General features: G+C 40.9%; 1 protein-coding gene across 2 annotated transcripts in view; it reads right to left on the reverse strand.

The window, feature by feature from the left end:
• MTOR (mechanistic target of rapamycin kinase) overlaps nucleotides 1-16,340 on the reverse strand; it is a 4,577,509-nt gene that overhangs the window by 2,914,354 nt on the left and 1,646,815 nt on the right. For both annotated transcript variants that reach the window (XM_044063218.1, XM_044063219.1), the window contains exon 25: nucleotides 12,624-12,770. In XM_044063218.1, coding sequence (XP_043919153.1) covers nucleotides 12,624-12,770 — 147 coding nt within the window. The remainder of the gene's footprint in view (nucleotides 1-12,623; nucleotides 12,771-16,340) is intronic.

A 16,340-nucleotide genomic window follows, 5' to 3' on the forward strand; every position in this document is an offset into this window, starting at 1 on the left:
TACCACTTGAAGAGGAACTGGAGTCCATAAGTAGTGAAGAACTTTTAAGGTATGAATCATTGCGAAAACCTCTTTTACATTTATGTACTTTGGTTGAAGACTCCACAAGCCTTTCACCTGAAATTCCATGGACAATGTTCACCACTCAAAACCTGAGGAGTTAGTCTGGAAAGACTGGACTGTGGTTTGCAAACAGAAAGGGAGTCCTGGATTCAAAGACAGTTGATCCCTCCAACAATGCAGTTCCCATTTCACAAATCCCAGTACCGGTACCTAGAAATCCAAGAGATGAAGTTGTTGAGTCTAACAATTCAAGTACCATTAAATTTCTCTCATATGCAGTCTGGATAGTGGTATCATGAATATCATGGTTGCCAAGAGGCCTAGAATTTTGAGGAACTATCTTGCTGAATCTACATCTAGGAAAGAGAAATCCAAGAAAATGCTCTAAGTCACAAATTTGTCTTCTGGCAAGTAGGGCAGACTTTTTAATGTGCCATTCCAACATCAGAGGAATATAATTCACAGAGGGTGGGAGAAAGGACTTATGAAGGCTCACTTTGAGGCTTACGTGGGAAAAGGGGGGTGTGATGCTTCTTTAAGGACTCCAAGCACCTGGATTTAGAATCTGTACAAATCACCAAGTTGTCTAAATAAGAAAAATTGTGTATGTCTAGGGTACTGTAATAGGTAACCACCACACTTTGTAAACACTCTAGGTGAAGTAGACAGCCCAAAGTGTAATGCAGAAAACTGATAATGTAAGCAAGACATAGCAAATTTCAACATTTCCTGAAATTTAGAGCAATACGAATATAATGATAAACATCCTTGAGATCTAGAGCCAGTATGAAACAGAAGTCTGGAAGCAGCATTAGGGCCGACCTAAGGTTATCATGTTGAATTTCAAAACTTTTTACACGGATGATTAGAAAGGACAAATCTAGGAAGGGGTCTCCAGGAGTGCTCCCTTTTAGGCACCAAAAAGATTCTACAGTAAAATATTCTGCCTTTGTATACTGCAAGCACTGGTTCTATGACCCCTGATTATACCATGTGATGAAGCACTGGAGGAAACAGCTTTTGTCTGATCTGGTAGGTGTGGGGGGAAGGAATTCCGATTTTCTATACACGGCCAAGTGTATTCTCTCCGAATTATTCTCAGAATCCATTTGTCTAAGATTATTTGCAGCCAGGGTGCAAAGGTGAGAGAGAACCTGGGGAAAGAGAGGTAAGGATAGGAGGGAGTGGTAGGGGTGCTATGCAACTTGGCATAGTCATTCCTTTTCAGAAGGTTGATTCTTTTTCAGAAAGGAAGCCATCTTGTTTGTTTTCATAGAATTATCCTCCTGCCATTTCTTTATGGATCCTGTGACTTGCTTGGCTGGAATTTTTGTTTATTCTGCCCTTTGAAGGAAGATACCTTGTTTGGGGAGAACCTGAAAAGTACAGTTTTGTACCTACCATAAATGTAGATGTCCGAGAGGAATGCATCTGCAGTCCTTACAAATGGGTTGTCCTGTCATCAGGCAGCCCTTCGGTCGGCCGGATTCCAAAGTCTGGGTCTGGCTTCGGCTGGTGTCGCACTTCACCCGACGTCATTGCGGCAGTTTTCGGGTATAAAGGCATCAGCCGACGCCATTTTCCTCAGTGTTTCTTGCCCCAGATGCCAGGTGCCCTCTTGGTAGGCTAAATTTGGATAAATGCCAAAGTTTCCAAATAGTAGAGAGCAAACACACAAAATAAACATGTATGTACATATATACAAACAAATACACCATAATAGATCCCCCCCAAGCTAGCTGAAGATTGGTAAGTACCCTAGGAGTACCTCAGAGGGAAGGAGGGTGGGTAATCCTGACTGCAGATGCATTCCTCTCGGACATCTACATTTATGGTAGGTACAAAACTGTACTATGTCCTTCAAGGATGCATCTGCAGTCCTTACAAATGGGTAGAGTACCATAGCTAAACTAGGGGAGGAGGAAATGAGAATAGATTATGGTGTAGTCAGGATCCCTTGCAAAACAGCAGTGGCAAAGCCAGCACGGGATCTAGAATATAGAGGTAAGTTATAATGCTTGGCAAATGTATGCACGGAGGTCCAAGTAGCAGCCTCTATAATGTCCTTGGTAGCCACTCCTCGTAAGAAAGCTGTGGTAGTGGCTGTGGCCCTTGTGGAGTGAGGCCTGATGTTCTCTGGAGTTTTCTTTCCATGGTAGGAGTAACAAAGTCTAATGCAATTTCCTATCCATTTGGAGATTGTCTGTTTAGAAATTGGTTTTCCTTCTTTTCCTGTTGCATAGGCTACCAGAAGCTGGTCAGTTTTTCTATTGTTTTTTGTCCTGTCCAGGTAGTAGCGTAATTGCCTGTGTACATCCAAGGTATGTAAAAGCTTTTCTCCCCTGTTCTGTGGATTGGGGTAGAATGTAGGAAGGTGGATAGCCTGATTTAAAGAGACTCTGGATACCACCTTAGGCATAAATGTAGGATTTGTTCTCATGGACACTCTATCTTGATGGAAGATCAGGAAGGGTTGTACTGCCATTAATGCTTGTAGTTCAGAGACCCTTCTTGCTGAAGTTATTGCCAGCAGGAAGGCAGTCTTCCAGGATAAGTATTGTAAGTCTGCTGTAGCTGCTGGCTCGAAAGGAGGCAGAGTCAGTTTTTCTAGCACAAAGTTCAAGTCCCATGCTGGCAATGGAGGTTTCCTGGGAGGTTTTACATTTTAATTCCCTCAGAAACTGTCTGAGCAGCGGATGCGAGAAGACAGGAGGATCCAAGCTGTACTGTGCTGAAATAGCTGATGCATGTATCTTAATGGAGGAATAGGACAGGCCTGTGTGGTAGAGCTCAGCCAAGTACTCCAGGATGTTGGCTATGTTCACCAGAGTCACATCTTGCCCTTTTGCAGCACTCCAGATGAGATATCTTTTCCATTTTGCTGCATAATTCTTTCTTGTTGAAGGTCTACGAGCCTCCAGGATTATGTCCTTAACCCTTTGGGATAAATTTGGGTTAATTTCTGTCATGTAATGTTCCAGGCAGTTAGCTGCAGAGTTTTTAGGCTTGGATGCAGAATGTTGTAGTTGTTCTGTGTCAGCAGTAATGGGATCAGTGGTAGTTTCCATATTTGTTCCCTGGACATGCTCCTCAGTAGTGGGTACCAATGTTGTCTTGGCCAGTCTGGGGCTATCAGAATGATCCTTGGACGTTCCTCTTTGATCTTGAGAAGCACCTTGTGCATCAAAGGAAGTGGTGGGAATGCGTATGCTGTCAGGCTTTTCCAACTGAAAGATAGGGAGTCCACCTTCCAAGCAAGTGGGTGGTAAGTCCTTGTGCAGAATTTCTTCAACTGGTGATTGTATGGGGATGCAAACAAGTCTATTTGTGGTAATCCCCATTTTCTTGTGATGTCTTTGAAGATGTCCGGATGCAGCATCCATTCGTGGGCATCTGTTGTAGTTCTGCTTAATATGTCTGCTAGAATGTTTTCCTTCCCTGGTACATAAATTGCCTGTAACTGAAGGTTGTAATCCAGAGCCACATCCCATAGGTCTAGTGCCAGCCGGCATAGGGGGTATGAGTGTGTGCCTCCCTGTTTGTTGACGTACCACATAACTGTGGTGTTGTCTGTCCTTATCAACAGCTGGCCTTCGTGGAGAAGAGGTCTGAATGCCTGGATTGCCAATTTTACTGCCATCATTTCTTTTAGGTTTATGTGCAGATGCAGTTGGTCTTGAGTCCATAGGCCTTGAATGCACTTGTCCATCATGTGTGCCCCCCAACCGAGGTCTGAGGCATCTGTCGTGATAGTTTGTCTTGGATGACTTTTGCTGAAGGGCAGTCCTGTGTTTGATTGACAGGCCTGAGCCCACCAAAAGAACTCTTGCTTCAGGCATGGGATCATTGGGATTTTGGTTTCCAGGCTGTGCTTGTGCTGAGACCAGAAATTCTTTAGGTACCACTGTAGCTTTCTCATATGAAGCCTGGCATGAGGGACCAGAATTATGCAGGATGCCATGAAGCCTAGAGCTTGTAACACTTTTCTTGCAGTTAGGTGGCTCTGCTTTGTTAATGCCAAGAAGTAGAGAGGGAGTTGTTCTTTCTTTTCTGCAGTTAGAAATGCCATTTGTTTTGATGTTTCCAGTTCTGCACCCAGAAAGGTTATTATTTGGGAGGGAATCAGCCTTGACTTTTTTGTATTGACTGTGTATCCCAGGGCTTGTAGCAGATAGATGACTCTTTGTAAGTCTTCTGTTAATTTGTTTTTGTTGTCCGCTTGTATCAGGCAGTCGTCCAGGTAGGGATAGATTTGAATTCCCTGAAGTCTGCAATGAGCGATTACTGATGCCAGGCATTTCGTGAACACTCTGGGCACAGTAGATAAGCCAAAGGGCAATGCTGAGAATTGATAATGCTCTGATCCTGCAAGAAATCTGAGGTATCTTCTGCAAATTGGTCTTATGGGGACGTGCAGGTATGCCTCCTTGAGATCTAGAGTTACCAGCCAAGACTCCTTGCCCAGCATGGGAAGAAGCTGCTGTAGAGTCAGCATTTTGAATTTTGGAACAATGAGGAATGTGTTTAGAGCGGACAGATCTAGAATAGGCCTCCATTTGTTTTCTTTTCTTGGTACCAGGAAGAGCCTGGAGTAAAATCCCTTCCCTTGCTCCATAGATGGTACCTTTTCCACAGCTCTCATTCTTAATAATTGAGATATTTGTTTTAGAGCTTCTGCCCTTTCAGTAGGTGGTAGGTTCGGCATTCCTCTCTTTCCTGGTAGAGTATGGAAATGGAACCTGTAACCTTGGTCTATAGTTTGCAAAATCCATTTTTCTCTTGTAATGCAGTGCCAGTTTCTTGAAAATAAGGTTAGCTTTCCGCCTAAGGGTGCTTCTAGTTGTTCCCTGGTTGGCGGTGCCACCGCCAAGTCACTGTGATTGAGTTGTTGTAGTGGTGGTGGCTGTGTCCGTGCCTCGTTGGTTGTTACCCTGCCACTGGCGACCCCTGTAGGCACCCCTGGATTGGTTTCTGCCTCTAGAGCGCCTATTCCTGCCTCTTTGTGTCTTAGAGGACTCCGGAAAGGACCAATTCTTGGAGGGCCAATTCCTGCTAAACCTTGGAGGTTGGACTTGTAAGAAATCTTTTACTGTTTGCACAGATTTTGCTTTCTCTTCCATCTTTTTCAGAACCTGCTGTGCGGGGGCACCAAATAAATTGACCTTGTCCATAGGTGCATCCAAAAGCTTAGATTTGACATGGTCTGGTAATGCCTGTTCTTTCAACCATGCATGCCTCCTGATAACTGTGCCAGTCATGGCTGATCTAAAGGAAGCCTCCAGTGCATCATAGCCACATTTTAAAGAATGGTTACTAACTTGCTGAATGTTATGTAACATTTCTTGAACATACTTTTTATCTAAAGATTCTTCAGAGGACAGCTTTTTAGTCAACTGGTCAAGCATAAACTCTTGATATTGAATCATATGAAATTGGCAGTTCAAAGCTCTAGCTGACAAAGTAGCAGAGGTGTAAACTTTTTTACCCCATCTCTCTAAGGACCTGGAATCCCTTTCAGAGGGAAGGGGGTTTTTTAGAAGAAGTAGCTGCTACAGCTTTAGGGCCCTGGGAGATAGTCTCTGGATCTGCAAAAGCGGCCTTATATAAGTGGTGATGAGTGTCCGGGACCCTGTAGTACCTATCTGGTTTAGCAGGAGCCGGAGGTAAAGTATCAGGAGAAGTGCAAGCATCATTAAATGCATCATCAACAACAGATAGAACTGGAGGAATAGCTAAAGGCCTATGCTGTGGTAAGTGTAGAAAGGTCCTAAGCCTTTTTCTTGAGTCTGAGAAATCTTGGCCCTGCCACTGGAATTGTTCCCTCATAGTATGCAAGGTTTCCCCAAAGGAAAATTCCTCAGGAGGAGAGGCTGAAGGGATGGACTCCTCAGCATCGGAGTCTTCGTAAGGAGAATAAGAAGCCTCAGGAGGATCTGAGTGTTCTGAATCATCAGCAGAATCATCTGTGGCTACTGGCTCAGGGGGCTCTGCTCTAGGCCTCTTTTCTGGAGGAGGGAGAGAGGCCCTGTCTGGATGAGGCTGGGATCCACGGATTAAAGTGATGAGATCCTGTGCCAAAGAAAGCATATGGGAACTGGTGCTGGGCCTGTGAGAGGGGGGCTTTGCAGGCATTGGTTTGGAAGTTTTGGCTGCTTTAGCCCTGGCAAAGGCCTTAATAGACATAGCTGGAGGAGGCCTAGCAGCTCCACGTGCAGGAGTAGAAATATCTAGAGGGATGGTGTCTGATAAATCCTGTGAAATCGCAACAGAAGGCTGGATTTCAGAAGCCGCTTCTACCCGAATAGAAGAGGCCTCGGTAGAAGGCAAGTTATCGGCTGAAGAAAGAACCGCTTGCTCGGTTTCGGCCGAAACCGAGACACTCGTGGATTGCTTGGCCGTGGTTTCAGCCGAAACCGCGGACCGCGAGTGTCGGTCCTTTCTTGCTTTTAGTTATTTGCGTAGTCGGAGGATCCGACGGCATAATGTAGGCAAAATCAGAGCCGAAAATCTGTTCAGCAAAGTCCGAGCGACGTCTCAGCGTCCGCCGGTTAAAAGAAGCACAGGCTACACAAGCTACTACGTCGTGGTCTGGGCCTAAACAATGTATGCAATAGGAGTGGAAATCCTTATGAGGTATTTGTTTCCCACAAGATAAACAGTTATTAACTTTCTCTGACATCGGCTGAGGCAAGAAAGAGTCCCCAACGGGGTACTTAGCTTTATAGAAGTCTTCGAAGTAGTATTCGGTAGTAGTAATCTCTGGATCTGACCGACTGGCACTTGCGAACAGCTTCTGCTTCGGGCGCCACGCGGCAAGAAAGACTGAGGAAAATGGCGTCGGCTGATGCCTTTATACCCGAAAACTGCCGCAATGACGTCGGGTGAAGTGCGACACCAGCCGAAGCCAGACCCAGACTTTGGAATCCGGCCGACCGAAGGGCTGCCTGATGACAGGGCAACCCATTTGTAAGGACTGCAGATGCATCCTTGAAGGACATCATCCTAGACATCCCATGTACTAATATGCCCCTGTAATGGCACTGCTTGAGAATCTGTGTAACACAGCCCAAACACCAGTTCAGAACATAAAATTCTGATTATGCAACAATGCGCACAGTCTTAAAACAACAAAAGAAGCAATATTTCTTGACACTGTGTCTGCACATTGAAGCACACCTCTGAAAACATGTTTCAAGACCCGAGTCAAATTAAAACGATTTCATTCATGTAAGACTTTTGCTCTGCAGGTAAGGATGCAGGCAACAATCATCCAAACTGTACGCACACTGTAAAATAAATTTCCACATACAGCCTTGATAATTGAACATTCTAAAGGTTAAATTATTAAGGAGAGACACCCTTTTGCCCTGAAGATCTAACCATTTCCCTCTATCACAGGGCAATGGATTAGATGAAGCAAGGGACTTTTTATTCGAGCATGCAGCTGGGGAGACTGCAGCTGCATCAGTAGTCAAATGAAATGGGAGACTCGTCATATTCAAGACCACCTTATATTTTCTCTGAGTCTTTTTAGGGATTGCGTGAATAGATACTGGTGTCCTGCAGGCAGCTTTATAAACATCTTCCAAGGTCAGTAAGAGGGGAGCAGATAGCTGCAGAATGAATTGGGTATCTCATTCTCTATAAAGTCATATACTGGCCTAGCTCTGTGGTAGTTCCAGACTGCTAGTAAGCAAAAACATCACTAAATCTAGCAATCATCTGAGGAAAAGTGAAGAGTTATTAGGATTTAAGTTCAGGATCAACGTCCAAAGAAACAGAGTGACTGGACTCAATGTCAACTAAGAAATCAGCATTGTCCTCATTAGATTCCTCCTCATTCTCTGAAAAAAAGAAAAGGTCTTTAGCCAAACTAGCACTAGGAGCCATATCTAGATAAACATCTGAGGACAGAGTATTATGTCTGGCAAGGCATCTCTCATCGCAGATTACTCCTGCACCTAAAGGGTTTAGTTCTCCCATACCTGTGCCAGGTAATGAAACAGTCCCAGATGATTTGTTTACCCTCTGTCTGATCCACATTGGTCGGCAAAGCTACACTAGAGGGAGATGGCGCAAAAGGTAAGTGGTCAGATGGCAGAGCAGTGACACCAAAAGAATCATTAACTGTAGGCTAACTTGTATTTTTATATTGTTTTTGTCTTTTTAGGGCATCAGGATTTGATGGGGGGAGGGGGGGGGGGTACCAGAGTTCTGATCTATCAAGTCAGGGGAGAAAACTCTAGCCAGAATAATAAACTGACAGTTTTGATGAAGTATCCATCCACTAACACCTTCTTCCCATTTCTGAACTTGAGTCCAGGGTGTCACTTCAACAGTGACAATAATCTAGAGCCAAGATTTACACTGCCGGGTGGCTAGCCCGGCCAATTTAGAGTATCCAATCCACTAACTGTATGTTTTTGAAATGTGGGAGGAAACCAAAGCACCCGGAAACCCATGCAAACACAGGGAGGACATGCTGACTCTGCAAAGAAGGCACCCCAGCCGAGAAATAAACCAGGTGTAAGGCGACATAAGCATTTAAAGTTTTTAATAAAAAGCATGTTCTCACACAACTAAACTCTGCCAAACTGTGATACTATCACAGAAAACAGTTTGAAATGTGTTCAGAATTATTTTACAACTGACAAAAGTTAAAGAATTTCCAGTACTCAAACGCCAAACAACTAATGTGCCAAACTAGTGTTAGGAAATTAGCTCCACACACTTCATCCACATTAAACTGCCTTTAAATAAAGTTTAATAGCAATTTAAACTACATCTTCTTGATAGGGAGAATAAAGTCTCCAAAGTACATTCAAATAATTTCACGTGTGGTAAAATTACAACCGGATATTAAAAACACACAGAACATAATCATACATAAAGTAAATCATGTATAAATGCTGAAAAATCAAAGTGCTGCAATATTTTCCTGTTAAAAGATGAAAATAAAGCAGAGTAACAACATTAAAGACTGGTAATAATGTGCGGTTTTGATTGCACAAGACAACCCCTAGTGTCTATCAGCACACATATCCACTGCACTTCTGGGAGAAATACTGAAAATTTTATCAAAAACAATAAAACAAGCATTTGACAAAGACAGAAGCCAAATACTGCTGCAAGCAGAAATTCCCACAGGAATTACTATAAGCACAGACAGAAATAAAATATTAAAATAAGCATTTACTTTTTAAATTAAAATAGAAACAGAATAATACATTTAATAATAAGATATAAAATGTAAGAAAATGATCATCAAATGGGGCTTGTCTGAGCAGTAAGCTAGAAAAATCAGCACTGGATCATGTGAAGAGTCAGCTGACTCTTCTTTGGATGGTAGAAAAAGACTGAAAACTCACTTCCTGAGACAGCTGAAGGCTTCCCTCTCAGAAAATGTTGAGCCAATCAGTTGTCAGGAGAGGGGAGAATCTGAGCTTTTGAAAGCTGGGTCTTGTCTTTACTGAGTTACCTTGGCAGATAACCCAAAATGCCACTTAAGCAGTGAGAACTTCAAATACTTCATTATTATTTTATCAGAGACAGATAATGTGCCAGCATCTATAGCTACAAAGGCAGGGAGACAATAGAAACACTTGCCTCAGTAAGACACAGAATCCCTCATCCAGACAGGTAAACATAATGGTCCCCTGACCCTTTTCTAACTACAACAGTTAAACCGCTGACTGACACAGATTATGACACACTATGGTTTAACACTCCAGGAAGAATACTGGGAAATGCTGCAAGAAAGAGACGTGGAATACAGAAGACTTTGCTCCATAGGACTTTCTTTTATTACCTTTTTTGTTCTATTGCCAAGATTGGATTTTTTTCTAGATGGCCATAAACTCTCTGCATCAATTCCAGCAAATAATGTATACTATATACAATAAGTTACTGCCCTATAATTCTTAGGATAACTTGCAGGTTCACTATTAAGGAGGAGTATAGTTTTTCCTGCTGTTGCTTAGGTTGGAGTCTACTCAGGATGTGCATACAATTATTTTTTTCTTGGGGCTAAATCATGTAAAGATAAAACCTTTAGCCAAAGTTAGGTACTGTACCTGAGCATGGGGTTCTCCGATTGGCAGTTTTCTCGTAATTTTGTCTCAGTTTATCTGGCTGTTACTTCATCCCATTTCATACCCTCTATATTAGAATTTCTTACTGTTTCTTTTACTTCTTCTATCCTTTTGGCATCCTTGTTAAGTTAAACAGGGTCTTCACCTTACATCTCCAAGATGTAACCATTTCATTTTTTTCCTATCCCTTTTGCTTTGTTTTCCAATTCTATAGAAACATTTCTGAGTTATCAATGAATTGCCTATTTGTTTTTTTCTTTTATATTTATATGCATACCTTGTAAGTTTTTTGTTTATGCTAATATTTTTATATTGCAAATACTGGATGACAAACTCAGGTTTATTTTGATACTGTATGCTGCTTTTACCATTTTTACCTTTCTAATGAGTTTTGATGATCTGAACCCTTTTCTGTGTTCTTTTAACAGTCATATGTCTTGCAATATTTGCTTTATAGCTTTCTCTATTCGATTCTTCCATGATGGCATTTTACTCACTCCCTTTCTTCCCTTTGTTATGCTTCATTTTTGTGACATTTTATCTGTTATTAGGTTAACTGGTTTATCTGTTATAATATTAGCTGCATAGTAGTACATCCTACTTATTTTTTATATCATATTAGTTTCTTTTAACAGTCCTGATTACTGTACTAATTTGTTTTACCAGTCTTAACATTTTGGTTCTTATTTACTTCCTGTAATCTAATTCTTTTGTGCATCTCAGTATGTTTACCCATCTCTATTAAGTCAAGATGTTTTCCTTTAGATGAATTTCTTTTGGACTGACAGCATCTTTTTTACTCCCTGTTCCCTGCGAGTCCTCTACAGATGATTCCAGAACACTGTCCTGTGGTGTAGCCTATTCAGAATCATCCTGCTCCATGTGTTGCATGTCCAAATGAGAACCTACTGATTCATCATGTTGCAACACTACCTGCGTCAGAGTTGCTACTATTTCTTGCTCATTTCCTTGCAGTACAACTTCAACTGGATTCTTCTGCCTGTCTTCTACAGGAAAGCTCCAAAACATCACCCTGTAGCATATTCTCTTCATATGCAGCTGCTCCACGGCTGTTCCTCTATACAGGGACCCAGTAGTACATAATGCTGTGACACTGCCTATGTTGGAAGTTTCCACAACGAAACCCTTCACTTTGCATATGTCTACCGCTACAATTTCTGTTCAATTCTACAGCACTAATCTTCTTTTATTTACATTTCCCATTTGTGACCTTCTGTTTAGTTCTGTGAAATTTACAATACATGGGTGTCTTTTGCCTGTACTTTTCTGCAAATACCTTTCGAGCTGTAATGTTTGTATTGATTAGTCTGGCTTTCTTTTTTGCACAAAAATTGCACCAAATGAGATCTCTTTCTTTCTTATGTCCACATTTCTTTTTCATACCATTCAAAAACCCTCTTTTTTCTTTATCTTTTTTCACTTTCCTTTTTGCTTCTTTTTTCAGGGGGCTCAACCTTTCTCCATCTAGGCAATCCTTGCCCTAGATCTGCTGCATTAAGTATCAGTAAGAAACTTAATTTTTATCTGCAGCTTTTACCAGTTTTTCTCGTGCAAATATTTTTATTTCCTCTAATTTCTCTACTCTTGCTATATATCCTGTGTCTGGAAATGCTGGGCTTCGTAATACTAACAAAACAGAACTTCTTTCTTAACCTCAACAACCCACTTTTATCTCTATGCTCCTTGCTTGACCTGCCAGGTTTTGTGTTTTTCTTTGGAGACCACTACCTTCCTTCTATCACGGGGGGGTACCATCACCCTGAGCCTGTCCTTACCCTGTGATAGTATATGTTTCCATGTCCTGAGAATTGTACACTGCCTTTTGTTTTAGTTCTGGCACCAGTATGTACACCAGGAGTGGGCACTTTATTTCTCCCTGGGACTTGTGCACCAAGTCGTCTTTTTTTCTTTTCTTTTGACCACCTTTCTCCATGATATAAGAAACGCAGTCAGACTTTGTAAAGAAAAAAAAAAGGTTTACCTCGTGAAGGTACTCATTAAGACCCAAGGCTGAATTTAGTTTCAACAATACTACTCCTCTTTTCTTGCTAATTTCATCTCTCCAGTCAGACCCCTCCCTACACTCCTGGAGGAATGAAGAGGTTTTTAAAAACTTCTTCGACGCAAATGCTAACAGAGATGCCAATGAATCTTTAGGTAGAAAAGATTCTTTCAAAACACAGAAATGTGCAAATGAGAGTCTGTTATTTACATAAATACTATTACTTTTGCAGAACTCATACATAATTCTGCAACGCTGCATACTGCACATAGTGCACACTACTAAATTCAGTATGAAATATGTATCACTGAAATCTGGTGCCTTCTTAGTTTTGTATAAATGCCTTAAAATTAATTTTAAATAAGACACAACAATATCCTAATTCAAACTTAAAGTCAAGTAAATGTTTAACATGTTAAGTTGCTTTAGGCCTCATACTAACTTACCTTCTGCAGTGCAGAGGTGCTAACATGAAGTTTTTTCATAGGCCCAGTCTCAACAGGTCCACTTGCTTGTGTTTCACCTTGGTTGTTTCGGAGCATTCGGTGCTGATAGATTAATGGATCATCCTCTTCCTCTGCCAAAGTGCCACCCTTTAAGAAAATCAATGCACCATTACTGGAGACCTCTTTGAATAAAGTAGAATGAAAGAACTAAAATACAGAACCCACCCTGAAACAAACAGAACCTTCTTACAGTTGTCCTTTGCAATGAACTGTGTGGTATACATTTCTAGGATGCATATGACCAAAAAATGCTTCAATGCAAAAGTCATCTACTGGTGTTACTGCTACAGCCTTGGTGAAATAATTATAGAATATGTTACTGTAGGAATAAATTGTTGACTCAATTAACACAATTGTGATACTGGAAGCGGAAAGATGCATAACCGAATGAGAATAATGGAAAGCAGTCACAGGCAAGAGAAGAATGAAAGATAGGGCAGCTGAATGTCTTCAGTGGAAAGGAAGGGCCTTACTGTGCTCGATAAGGGAAGTACACCAAACACAGACTAATTTGTTTATTGATTTATTTATACTTTGTTGATGAGGTTTATGTCACTAAGCTATCATCATCACAAATCTCTTTTTTCCAGTTTTCAACATGGGGTTGGGCAAGCCTCACTAGGCTAATAGCACCTTTTGATTATTTTAAGCAAATATCAGTGGAGAGTACATGGGGAGGTTGTACTTCAAAGGTATACTGTGTGTACTGCTTAAACACTATCCACTGCTTCAGTGATTTTATCAAAAAAACAGATGAGGAGCTTGTCACCAGCAACTAGTGAGAAAAAAACGGAAATTAAAGTTTAAAGGAGGACATCACAATACAAGGGCCCAGTAAAAATGAACAAGTAAGCTAAAGAAAACCAGGGTGACTGCAGAGAACTTCAATGACCTCACAAGGAATGGCCTGTACTTTGTCTTTTTCTACCAAGAAAATGCACAGAAAATAAGCAAAAAAGCAGACATCGTAAGATAAAGATGAAAGAGATCAATACACAGCTTATGGGCAGAGGAAGAGCATTTATTTGTCTAAACATATCACTCAGCTTGACAGACCTCGTAAATTATTAGCTGAAAAGATTAGTGACTTAGAAAATCTTAGTTATCAGGACAAACTAACAGCCTTCTCTGTACTCAGTTTCTTACAGACTCCTGCATAGGGATTTGTGTTTATCCTTTCGAGTCATGAAAGATTCTACTCTCTCTGACCTCCTAATTCCTTTGCAAAATAAATGGCTCTGGATTAAGTGCAATGGAATGGTGCGCGCTGCATAAAACAGCATAATTAAATCCACATTTGAATGGACATGAGATGTACTAGCTAACACTGCTGATTTTCCTGCACATAAGATTCACTGTAATAATGACACAGGCTGCTCTAAATTATGTGGTTGAGCAGCACTGAACTCACAGTAACTTTGCATGATTTAGATTGTGAGGCTGATTTTGTAGTGTATTAAGAGTCAGTTTAACACGGTCATTGGATGCTCTATGTTGCACAGCTGAGCAGCATTAAATTTCCTTTAATACTGGCAGGGTATACTCTAGGCAGTTGATTTTCATAGTGGTTTGCAATAACTTTAAATAGTGCCAAGGGGCAATTCATACAGCAGAGCTGAACAGAACTGCATTCCTTTTAGTTCTGGCATGCCTTAGGTTGTAAAACTAATTTTGTACCACTTTACCATCACTTCAGCAATGTCCCTGGATACTCTATGTTGTGGAAATGAACTGACAGCAAAGATTTCAGTGCCATACTGACTCAGCATGACCTAAGTTGTTTTTGTAGATGACTAGATTCAGTTTTAAATTGTCATAGGATGCAGTAAGTTGCACAATTAAGAACACCAACTTGCAAACTTATCACTGGCAACAAAACATAAGTTGAATAATAACAAATGTCCTTTGTCATATATGCATTCTGTAACCCCGTCTATCCAGACCCTGATTAGCCAACCTACAACTTCTTTAACTGAACCACAGCAACGTCACCACATCTAAGTTATTTCAAAACATTTTGTGTTAAGCTCCATTAAATAGTAATCAGCATTTCTAACAAATGGCTTATTACTGCATCTGCTCACAAAGCAAAGTGCTAAAGCTGCACATTAACATAAACACACACACAAAAGCACCCGATCTGTTGCTTTCATACCCAGGACATTCTAATCTCGCAAACTGGATAACTTCAACTGCAAATTACAACATTTAAACATAGCTTCTGAGCAGTGCTACCTTTGTGTTATCATGCTTGCTGTTTGAAAATCTGTAAACTCAATAATGCAGTTTTGGGAGTTGTACAATGGTTAAGGTTTATACCTTCTAGACAGAAGGTACAGGGTTTGATTCCATCCATCCATCCACAACCCCTTTTCCCCATTTTTGCACATGGGGTCAGGGTGTCACTTTAATAGCGACATTCATCTACAGCCAAGGTTTATTCTGCCGGGTGGCTAGTCCTGCTGTGGTCATTCTTCTGCACCACACACTCACAAGCACACTCATGCCTATGGTCAGCTAAGAGTGCCCAATCCACCTACTGCATGTCTTTGGAATGTGGGAGGAGCAAACACAAGGAGGACATGTAGACTCAGCACCGAAGGCACCCCAGCTGAGAATTGAACCAGGGAACCTCTTTTGTTGGCAACAACACTACCTGTTGTGCCACTGCTCTTACCTTTGAAATGGAAATTGGCTAGGTTTAAAATGGCGCACAAGGACAGTTAGCCTAGTTATTAGCTATTAATCTTTTGTTTTTAGTTTACTTTTGCAAAGTAAATGGAACAATTTTTGTATGCATTGGTAGACACACTGTATGCACAATCCTTATTTGGCTCACCGTGTCCTTAAAATATATCCCCTTAATAAAGAAAACAGTTATTTGATGTAAATACTTCTATTAATGACTGCATGTGTTGTATAATTAGTCATGAGCAAAATGTTGACTTTCTTTAATGATCAGAACCTCCCAATTATCCAGTTGTGAACAATTTCCCAGAGATTCGAATAACTGAGGATCTACTGTATACAGTAATAAATATGTATATATGCATGCATAAATTCTTAACAAGACATACCTTAGGTTATGTGGCTGATAAGAAAATAAAGCAAACAAAAGTATGACTTGTCACATTTGCTTGACTAACCTGGTAACTAAAATCTTCCTAACTCTGTTTTCCACTGATGCCACCTTGATATAAGGATGAGATGACAAAATGAATAAGTTTCCTTATCAAAATGTAGATGGTGTAAAGTGAGGCAAAAAAGCTCAGAAAGAGCCATTTCATGCAAAACATAAGGGCATATCTAGTTTAGTGATAAGTGCATTTACTCAGACTTGGAATTTAACTAGGAAAAGGAGAAAGTAGATGGTGGTCAAACTTTAAAAAATGGTTTATTTTATATTATTACAACAGCTTCTCATCTTACACAGTTCCTGCTTCTCATCTCTCGCCACGATCTTTTTTTTGTATTTCTTAAGTAATGCTGCCTCCTCTTTCACTCTGCCTCATAACCACACTGATAGATTACTGTCAACAGTTTATAATATACTTCACATTTTCCACTCCTTTCCTTTTCCATTCTTAGAAATTACTGGTTGTTTCCTACCTGCCACTCTTTGTTATTAAATATAAAACTATTTATCTATTTTAGCCA

Source organism: Protopterus annectens, chromosome 2.part1 (genome assembly GCF_019279795.1).
Source record: "Protopterus annectens isolate FY-2018-M chromosome 2.part1, PAN1.0, whole genome shotgun sequence".
Classification (NCBI taxonomy): Eukaryota; Metazoa; Chordata; order Ceratodontiformes; family Protopteridae; genus Protopterus; species Protopterus annectens.